Source organism: Glandiceps talaboti, chromosome 7 (genome assembly GCF_964340395.1).
Source record: "Glandiceps talaboti chromosome 7, keGlaTala1.1, whole genome shotgun sequence".
Lineage (NCBI taxonomy): Eukaryota > Metazoa > Hemichordata > Enteropneusta > Spengelidae > Glandiceps > Glandiceps talaboti.
The window spans coordinates 10,254,142-10,265,779 of record NC_135555.1 but is presented as its reverse complement, the minus strand read 5'-3'; the positions used below and the strand labels follow the sequence as shown (position 1 = coordinate 10,265,779).

The window sequence follows — 11,638 nt, the reverse complement described above, 5'->3', positions numbered from 1 at the left end:
GAGTGATAGTTCCCCTCCACAATGCAAGTCAGGTCATACCGTGACAAGAATGGCAATAATCATAGAGGTATTTATCAGTAAATTGAAGTTATTTACTACTCAATTGAATTGAAAAGCTCACTCGGTGGGTTGAAAAATTGTCAGCATACCAAGTTGGTTTAAGAAAGGTTTTTCTACGGTTCACACCACTTTCGTCCTGTACTCAATAATACAGAAACATTTAATTAGAAGTATTTTATTGTCTTTGTTGGTTTTACGAAGGCATTTGATACTATATAATCACTCTCATTTAAGAGTCTGACCCATTGTTAGAGCATGGTTTATGCAAAGTCTACAAATTCATACAGGCACCATTGCCGATATCGATGAAGCATAACTGGCGAGTGTTGCCTTGGGCCTAGGTAGAGTTTATGGAGAGGAAGGCGTCAGTCTGTGTTTAGAAATTCAACCGGGTATAGAGTCTGGTTTAAAAGTGAAATTTTGGAGTGCTTAGTAGCGGAACAGATGCGGTCATCGCAAAAATATGAATTTACTCTTTGGAAACGTTTACTATATTACATTACGCAATTCTGCCAATTCAATTAAAAAATTGCACCTAAAAGTTGCTGAACGAAAATTTGGGTAGTATATGTATGAAAAAACGTAAACCGTACATAACACAGTACACCCTTCTGCGTTTCAGTCCTCGTCATTCTTTATCTACGTCATGTATATTTTCTGGCGGCAGGTGCAAAAGTGTTGCCTTTGGAATCAGTTTCAACACGAACTCGAAAATATTACATTTTGAATTAGAGTTGGATCCACTCGAGGGATCGCAGGCCCATGGTTAATCGTGCATGCCAGACAGCGAAATTGCTGTACACACAGACTTTATACGTCGCCTGGCGTCGTCTAAAAACCAACCCACAAAGTGGACGCGATCACTAACAGTAGCCCCATCTACACATAGGTAGTTCTACCTGAGGCAGTCCCAAGTCCTACCTGAGGTAGGATAGATTTGTGTCTACACGTAGGAAGGTTGCGGCGTAGATGTCGCGCGTTCCGTCTTGACAGTACGTACATAGGACGAAGTCAGGAGGGTTTCAGGAAACCTCTCAAAGGTGTCCTAAGTCAGGACGGTTTCAGGACAGGTTCAGGATGGGTTTGCGACTACACGGGCTTTAAACTATCCCGAATCCTACCTCAGGTAGGATTTTTAGTGCCGTGTAGACGGGGCTAGTACTAGTTTACACTATGATGTAATTTTTAGTCTGTAATTCGTCATTGAAAACGGGTGAGAATTTTTTTCGCTCTCTTTGATTTTATCATATAAATTTATAAATCAGCTATATATATGTGTGTGTATTTTCAAATTAAAATGTAGAGATACTATGTTGTTTTAGTTTACGAATTTGGACTATGAGTTCTACACACAACACGTTCATCGAACTCAAGTATAAACACAAACTTACATGGCTGACGCGCGCGTGTTCCACGCATCGTGATTTCCTATTCTAGTTCCTGACAACCGTATTCCAATTTTACTCTACGTTATCTTCATACATTACTAGTCTAGTTCCTGACGACCGTATTCCGATTCTATCTAACGTTTATCAAGGTAGGGTAAAATCGGAATACGGTCATCAGGAACTGGACTGATAATGTATGGCGATAACGTATGGTAAAATCGGAATACGGTTGTCAGGAACTGACTCAATCTGATTAAAATCCGATGTGGTGAAAGCGGCTGGATGTCCTTATTTACCTCTGTTTCCATCGTGTTATGACGATTGTTTTGTTCCGAGTGATCGCCGCGCGCCTTCCCTTCCTTTGGGAAGGCGGCGATCACTCGGTACGAAAACAAACGACACAAAACGATGGAAATAGAGGTAAATAAAGCATTTAGACGCTTTCACCACATCGGATTTTAATCAGATTGGAACTGACTATGATTTACCGACCCGTCTCGATAATTTAGAACTTTTCAATTTTGAAGTCTATGACTACTGAAAATGGGACATCTGTTCTCTAAAAATGTGTAAGACGTTTAGCTTTCGTCCGCATTTGTCAACAGTGTAAATGTCAATGGTACCCCAGACTACTAATGTTAGTGGTCCGAGATGATACATAAGGGCTTACGGTGTGTGTACTACTACTACATGTACGTACTGCGCGACACTTCAGTTTCATGTGCATAGCGTACTAAATACTACTGAAAATTGCTGATGGGAAATGCTTACAGCATAGACTTATGTGTACTAATTATCAAAACTACTCGATTTTGTTTGTCATTAATTACCATTTCTCAAGATTGAAATATTATAGCCATCTAGTATGCTGCATAAGTTTGACACTGACAATGTATTCTCAGAAAGGACAGTCAGTTCGGAAATGACGGTGTGACACCGTGACGTATTTCTCCAGTCTTGGTATTTTTCTTATAACTTATAACTTGTAGATGGTCACAAAAAGGGAGAATTTTTTTTCAGACGAATGAATTGACCTTCATTTAAACAACATGGCAAGGCTGATAGCTTGACCCCCTTGACAACCGTTGTTAGGCATATTTGTATATCTCGCGAGATCTGCTGCGTGACGGAGAATACTTTATTGTTCTTTGCAACAGGGAGTGAAGGAAAAACAATATAAAAGTTGTTTGCCCTTCCGGAAAGCATTCAGTTTACATCTGGTGTGTTCTGTGTTTCCAAGCTGACTCAACTCTTGGACGATTTACCAAGTGATTACTTGACCAGCACGGTAACTCAACCAGTTATAAAGAGATATTGCTTTTAAAAGAATTACAAAACATGGCGTGTGAAAATGGAATAACAAGTATAGCTGCAACCTCAAAGTCGGACAGGTTAGTTCCATAGATTTCTTTTACCGTGCATGTCTTGCTTAGAACTGCAAGACTCAATGATTTTCTTGAATAATTATTTATGTTTACAACGCTATTGTTGTACGTATTGAAGCATGCAACATTTATCTACCAAAGCATACTTAGTCATCAGTGAAAGGTAGAACAACATTTTGTTTACTGTCTTTGTATTATATGAGAACAATTCTGTTTTGATATAACAGTTCAAATTTGAAAAAAAAACATCCTTGGCTGATGACAGAAATCGAAGGATGGACACCTGCTGAAATCTGAGAAAAATACAGTGGTGTTTTGTTTACAATTGGACAAATATTTGTTTTTCATTCGTAGAATGAAAAGGGGGGCAACCAGATATTGGTAGATCATCATGGAAACATTTGAAGAAAATCGGAAACTAAATTGTTTCCTTACGCTAAATCTAACAGGTCGGACGATAATAATGGAACGATGCAGTTTTAACAGTTACGAGTAAAAGCAGTATAGAGACCGACTCTGACTTGTGAGAATGGTGGAGATATCAAGTATTACAGTAATATATTTACTATAACGGACCTCAAAATTGTATACATTTGTATAATGATTCGAATTATCCTGAATAGAAAATTTGAAAATTAGTGTAACCATTCAGTTACATTTACACACAACATAAATATCTTATGCAATTCTTATTTTTATAACTCTTCCTTCACTGAATTACTTCCCCTACTTTTTTGTGAATGTGTTTTCAGTATTGTAAAGGCTTATGGTGCGAAAACAGCAGTGGATGTAATGAACGAGATCATAGCCGAAAATCTGTCCGGATTCAAAGAAGCGGGGATCTGGAAAGCAGAGAAGGTTATATCAGCCAAACAAGGGGTTGCCATGCAAGTAGAGGGAACGCAAAATAGAATTATCAACTTTTGTTCCAATGATTACTTTGCCCTATCAGTAGGTACAATATTGTTACATAAAAACGCCTTCTTTCCAAAGTATTGCAGCCAAAACCCCCAACAAAATTAAGACCGATCACTTTCAAAGTAGTTCATCTGAGGGATAAGTTAGGGCATTCTATTCACAGCATCGTAGTTTAAATTTAAATAATGCTTTGCATGTGTGATTACAGATTACTTGGGTCTGTGGGTTATACAGATTCTCGGCATGTCTGTCATTCTGTGTGTGTGTGTGTGTGTGTGTGTGTGTGTCTTTCTTTTTTCTGTCTCATAAGATGGGGTAGTTTAACCCAGTTATGCAAATTAGACCCACAAACGGTCGAATTAGAACAAATTCAATCATCCATCACTGCCCGTATCAATCTGTGTAATGTCCCACTGGCAAATTTTCTGTTCATGTTCATAGAGTCACCCAGAAGTCATAGACGCAACTGCAGCAGCTCTGTACAAATATGGAACTGGTAATGGTGCAGCCAGGTTCATGTGTGGTACACGAGTAAGTAGAATATGACATGTGACGATGTGACGTCATCATGCAATGTCAATCTACACAGCCAAGTAAGAAGACGTGTCTGTGTATCTACTCACAAAACTTCGACTGTCAAATGCCCTGATGTTTGTATTCAAATTAACAGAACAACTCAAAATAAGGCTGGAATTTAGAAAACCAAGTATCAAAAACACGAAAAAAGATGTATTTGTTAGACAAGGATATTTGTCAAATTATAACGATGTGTTTTTACTTTGTATCAGGATATTCATAAAGAACTGGAGAAGAAAATTTCAGAATTCCACAATCGTGATGACGCTATTGTTTATACAACTGGTTTCCATGCCAATATTGGTATCTTTGAAGCTCTACTGACACACGACGATGCAGTGTTCTCTGACGAATTCAGTCATTCATCCATCATTACCGGTATCAATCTGTGTAATGCCCAGAAACACCATTACAAACATAGAGATATGAAAGGTAAGTCAAATCTGTGGTTACTGATACACTTTTGATTATATTTCATTCCTAAGTGGTAATGTTTCAATTTGACACACTTCAGTATTACGTCAGACATATATAGGGGTGATGCTGTACAATATCGAAGTCTCCTTCAAAGTTTAGCTGCTAGACCGTCGGGCTACCTTGTGTCTTCTACATTGCAAAGTCACAATGCGTCAAGGGCGCAAATGATGGAATACAGTCCTATCTCTGCTCGATCAGAACTGTATTATCTTCCTTCGGCTTTCATTCGGCAAACGTCGGACCACAGACCCGAGGTCTCACGCCAAATTACATTTATTACACCATAGACAGTGGAGGGGAGACTGTCTATGATTACACCATCCGCAAGCCAAGTTGTACGCGTTCGATCAGAACATTTATTTGTTATATTCGAAGACGGTTTCTCACATATATTGTCTTGCAATTTTTTTGTAGATCTTGAAGAAAAGCTGAGTTCATCCAATGCTAGAATAAAGCTGATAGCAACAGATGGGGTGTTTAGTTTGGATGGTACCTTTGCCCCTTTGAAGTAAGTATGCTATGTAACCATTTCACAAATTCAGCCGACTCAACGCAAATACAAAAAATAAAGTTGCTGATCCATTTTAATAAGTTAGAATACATTTTCTAATTTTTTTTTTTACCAAAGATCTGATACGTCACACTCTTCATTAATAGACAGTCGGATACATATAGAAAATTCATTTGATATGTCTTTTTGGGGTGTTGGATTTGACACGGGTTTCTTTTTTTTTCAAGCGAATACACACATAAAGAGAGTCACACATTTTCTGCAAGAGTCCATTCAGGTTTGGGACTATGTGACAGGAGTCACACAAAGTCGCCCTCGTGTGGTGAATGAGACACGGTTGAGTGATACAACCTGTGCATCGAATCTGTAGAACACTCACCCTGGGTTTGGGTCGGTCAGAAAAATCCCCTGTCTCCACACGTGTATACTATGGTTTATCTCAGATCCAGATCAGAATTGGAGGCCTGGACTCAGATTCACCCCCATAGAGCCCCCATAGAGATATTTTGAAAATCACATCTTTTAAACTGTGAATGACGAAAGAAATACACACTTCATGTTCATGATCTTTTGATGACAGGGAGGTATGTGACCTTGCAGACGAGTATGGTGCTTTGGTCTTTGTAGATGATGCTCATGGAACTGGGTGCGTAGGTGATACAGGTAGAGGAACTGAGGAATACCTTAACGTGCAAGGAAGGCCACACATAATCAATTCGGCACTCAGCAAAGCACTCGGAGGGACATTGGGTTAGTAAATATATTGACATAATTCCCCCAACATTCGATCGAATAACATGAACAAACTTCAATTTTAATAGGTCTCGTGGAGTCGGCTTCTGTTAATAGTTTGTGTGCCTGTGTGCGCGCGCGCGTGTGTGTGCATGCGCTCACGAGCGTATGTGCGCGCGCGTGTGTGTACGTGCGTGCGTGCGTGCGCGCGTATGTGTGTTTGCATTTAAATTATAAACGTGGAAAACGAAACTTACACTGTAAAATACATCGCAAAGAATGTTCACCATAGGTCCTCTTTGTGGAAAGAGGTGAGAAGGGCGCCCACAACGGCTGATCTTTCAGTCTAAGCAAAAACTATGATCAGTGTGATATGACTGTACCTGTTACTGACAACTTGTATTTCATCTTTATTTATACTAATAGGTGGTTACACTACTGGACCTAAGGCTTTGATTGACTTCCTAAGACAGAAATCCAAACCATACTTGTGTTCCACTGGATTGCCATCACCAACAGTTGCAGGGGCTCTTCAGGTCAGTTCATTGTTAATTACTAATATAAGTCAGCTAGTAAGTCAGTTCCTCATTTCAAAGACAGTCACTGTGGAGTACAAAGATCGAGAATGATAGTCTACCATTTAGTATACAGAAAATCCCTCAGTGCCTTATAAGAATTGAAAGTGACAGAGCTAGAACAGAAAACCGTTGAACGTGGAACAAACTGAGTCTATAAGCTTTTCACTCATTACAAGTGAAATTACGTACCTTGGTTAAACTATTGAATGTCGATGTATGCTTTCTATAACATTATAATTGTCTTCTGGTGTTGTTAAAACAGTTTATTGCAAAGTAGGAATTTTTTTGAACATTTTGATCCGTATGATAAATTACACCATCAAAGATATTTCAATATTGTACACCCTTTAGTGTATGGAATCATGTGTAGGTAAACGTGTGTGTTTATAACACAGCAAGAGAACGTGTACTTTACGGTACGGACACTAAAATCAGTGCCACCATAGACCAGAACACGTTGAATTTGCTCATAAAACTCAATCATTAACGAAACACGCCATGAAACAATACATGACGATCTCTTTCGAATACCAACTAAGAGGTACAATTCCCACAGTTAAAGTCAGTTATCTCTATTTTGGAGTATTGCCTACTAGTTGCATAGTAAGCAAGTAAGCAATCAGTGTCCTGTTTCTTACAGGTTTTTGATATACTTGGTAGAGATAGTTATCGCTCTCTCCGTGATAAAATTACCGCTAATGCTAAGAGGTTCCGAGATAAAATGACAACTGCTGGATTCACTATTACGGTAAGAAACACACACTGTGTACACACTGACAGAATGAACCGTGACGTGAACGGTAGCAGTCAGAATGTTCGTAAGGCACAGTTAGTATTATCAAAGATAGGTTTAAGTTTTCTATACGCCATTACAATGCAAGCTGTAAGTGATATTCGTTGAATGCAAAGTCTTCAACTTTCATTATATTGTTGGTAAACTGAACAAAACAAATTAAGCCCGCCATCCCTGAATTTGTATATAGTACATGTATATACAAATATAAGTTGTGGTAAAACTGATAGGGAAACAGTTAGGGTTCTTGGCAGGTAACTCCATCCATGTCATACACTATGTTGTTGAGCCATGCATTATCTGATGGCTGTTGATCTGTGTGGCCCAGAATTAACACCGCGTTAGAGTGATTACTGGTCAACTTGTGGTTTGGACTTTAACACTTTTGTCGAATGAAAACTAGAAATAGGAATCGCCAGAGACTACATTAATATCATATAAATATAAGGGGGTATTACTTTTTCTGTTCCATATACAATCACGAAAATAAAATATGTTAACAGTGATTATTTCTAAATAAATAAACAAGTTCACATTATGATAGCAAATGTATGAGTGACCAAATAAATATGGCACTATGTAGGACTATCAAGTCGAGTAATTGTCATCGCATCCCACTAAAGGACAATTTTTATGACATCAAAACAGATTTGAGATATTTCCCAAACTTTACTGATATATTTACAGTGGATATTTGCATATTTCTCGAACATTTCATTTTGTTGTCTCCTAACCAGGGTGGCGGACATCCTATCTGTCCAATCATATTGGAAGATGATACGTTGGCTCACAAGTTTGCAGATGAGATGTTTAACAGAGGCATATATGTCGGAGCAGGTTATCCCACCTCTCAAAGAGGTAAAGAGAATTCTAGTATACCTCACCGTATATTACATTGATATATACCTCACCGTATATTACATTGATATATACCTCACCGTATATTACATTGATATAAACCTCACAGTATATTACATCGATATATACCTCACTGTATATTACATCGATATATACCTCACCGTGTATTACATCGATATATACCTCACCGTATATTACATCGATATATACCTCACCGTATATTACATCGATATATACCTCACCATATATTACACCGGTATATACCTCACTGTATATTACATCGATATATACCTCACCGTATATTACATCGATATATACCTCACTGTATATTACATCGGTATATACCTCACTGTATATTACATCAATATATACTTCACCGTGTATTACATCGGTATATACCTCACTGTATATTACATCAATATATACCTTACTGTGTATTACATTGATATATACCTTACTGTGTATTACATTGATATATACCTCACCGTGTATTACATCGATATATACCTCACCGTATATTACATCGATATATACCTCACCGTATATTACATCGGTATATACCTCACCGTGTATTACATCGGTATATACTTCACCGTATATTACATCGGTATATACCTCACCGTATATTACATCGATATATTCCTCACCATATTACATCGATATATACCTCACCGTATATTACATTGATATATACCTCACCATGTATTACATCGGTATATACCTCACCGTGTATTACATCGGTATATACTTCACCGTATATTACATCGATATATACCTCACCATATATTACATCGATATATACCTTACTGTATATTACATCGATATATACCTCACCGTGTATTACATCGATATATACCTCACCGTGTATTACATCGATATATACCTCACCGTATATTACATCGATATATACCTCACAGTATATTACATCGATATATACCTCACCGTGTATTACATCGATATATACCTCACCGTATATTACATCGATATATACCTCACCGTATATTACATCGATATATACCTCACCATATATTACACCGGTATATACCTCACTGTATATTACATCGATATATACCTCACCGTATATTACATCGATATATACCTCACTGTATATTACATCGGTATATACCTCACTGTATATTACATCAATATATACTTCACCGTGTATTACATCGGTATATACCTCACTGTATATTACATCAATATATACCTTACTGTGTATTACATTGATATATACCTTACTGTGTATTACATTGATATATACCTCACCGTGTATTACATCGATATATACCTCACCGTATATTACATCGATATATACCTCACCGTATATTACATCGGTATATACCTCACCGTGTATTACATCGGTATATACTTCACCGTATATTACATCGGTATATACCTCACCGTATATTACATCGATATATTCCTCACCATATTACATCGATATATACCTCACCGTATATTACATTGATATATACCTCACCATGTATTACATCGGTATATACCTCAACGTGTATTACATCGGTATATACTTCACCGTATATTACATCGATATATACCTCACCATATATTACATCGATATATACCTTACTGTATATTACATCGATATATACCTCACCGTGTATTACATCGATATATACCTCACCGTATATTACATCGATATATACCTCACAGTATATTACATCGATATATACCTCACCGTGTATTACATCGATATATACCTCACCGTATATTACATCGATATATACCTCACCGTATATTACATCGATATATACCTCACCATATATTACATCGGTATATACCTCACTGTATATTACATCGATATATACCTCACCGTATATTACATCGATATATACCTCACTGTATATTACATCGGTATATACCTCACTGTATATTACATCAATATATACTTCACCGTGTATTACATCGGTATATACCTCACCGTATATTACATCAATATATACCTTACTGTGTATTACATTGATATATACCTTACTGTGTATTACATTGATATATACCTCACCGTGTATTACATCAATATATACCTCACCATATATTACATCGATATATACCTCACCGTATATTACATCGGTATATACCTCACCGTGTATTACATCGGTATATACTTCACCGTATATTACATCGATATATACCTCACCGTATATTACATCGATATATTCCTCACCATATTACATCGATATATACCTCACCGTATATTACATTGATATATACCTCACCATGTATTACATCGGTATATACCTCACCGTGTATTACATCGGTATATACTTCACCGTATATTACATCGATATATACCTCACCATATATTACATCGATATATACCTTACTGTATATTACATCGATATATACCTCACCGTGTATTACATCGGTATATACCTCACTGTATATTACATCGATATATACCTCACCGTATATCACATCGGTATATACGTTACACCAACAATAGTACTGCTTCTCTGTAATAAAAATTGATTTGAATCGTAGTGTCTTTCACAGCTTTTCTGATTGGTATAGATTGCAAGAAGTCGTTTGTCACACAATGTTACTGTTTTTGTCTTACAACGCTGTTGTGTAGGCCAATTTACACTCTCATTGTACACTATATAGATGTTGAGTTGTTTCTTCTAAATTACAGACCACGTGATGTTATGTCATATTATCACGTTTAATCATTACTGGCCTCTGTTGTGTTTAAGATACGCAATGTTCTGGATTTGCAGAAATAACTGAAATAATCAAAATGAGTGAATTTTAGTATACGTGCCTTGGTTTAATAGTCCTACACACAAAACAGTATAGCTACTTACAAAACTCAATCACATAATTTTAAAGATTTTTGTACAGTCCTTTAAATGCGCATACCCTTAAAGCAAACAATTCACATGGATGGTTGATTTGATTTGATTTGATTTGGCAAAAAAGTATTCGGAAAACCACAAACTATAACGGAGATACAACACAACAATCACAATATCACTATCACTTCATGTATAAGCTCGAACGTACTTTCTCAGACCACTATGAAAAAAAGAATTGGTCTGATCCCAACCCGTGTTTGAGATGCGATACAACTGTTCCTAAAAACCTCCTTGTTATCTTATCTCAGTCCAACGAAATTAGTCCCTCTGTCTAATATGTCGTGTGTGTGTGTGTCTTTACAGGAAAGGCTAGCATCAGGGTGTCCATGTCTACAGCCCACTCTGAGGAGGATATCGATAGTGCTGTTGATACATTCATCTCAGTGGGCAAGAATCTTGAAGTCATTTAAATCTGCACTAGCTGCAATCGGGACATTTTTTTAGTAACCAAAGATATATTCACTATAATTAGTCAATTACTTGAATATA

General features: G+C 37.1%; 1 protein-coding gene across 1 annotated transcript; it reads left to right on the top strand.

Moving 5' to 3' along the window:
- The first annotated feature begins 2,786 nt into the window (after positions 1-2,786).
- On the top strand, positions 2,787-11,559 carry LOC144437900 (2-amino-3-ketobutyrate coenzyme A ligase, mitochondrial-like). The gene is made up of 10 exons (XM_078126932.1): positions 2,787-2,839; positions 3,586-3,784; positions 4,193-4,282; positions 4,540-4,759; positions 5,219-5,312; positions 5,896-6,065; positions 6,474-6,583; positions 7,266-7,373; positions 8,156-8,276; positions 11,453-11,559. Exons 1-10 carry the CDS (start codon positions 2,787-2,789, stop codon positions 11,557-11,559), a joined length of 1,272 nt encoding a protein of 423 aa, XP_077983058.1.
- Positions 11,560-11,638: the final 79 nt, after the last annotated feature.

What these genes read in the sequence shown, in the direction of transcription:
- LOC144437900 (XM_078126932.1), top strand. Translation starts at nt 2,787, where the DNA reads ATGGCGTGTGAAAATGGAATAACAAGTATAGCTGCAACCTCAAAGTCG. An exon ending in GCAACCTCAAAGTCGGACAG is followed by an intron (nt 2,840 to 3,585) that starts GTTAGTTCCATA and finishes ATGTGTTTTCAG; the next exon opens with TATTGTAAAGGCTTATGGTG. An exon ending in GGTTCATGTGTGGTACACGA is followed by an intron (nt 4,283 to 4,539) that starts GTAAGTAGAATA and finishes ACTTTGTATCAG; the next exon opens with GATATTCATAAAGAACTGGA.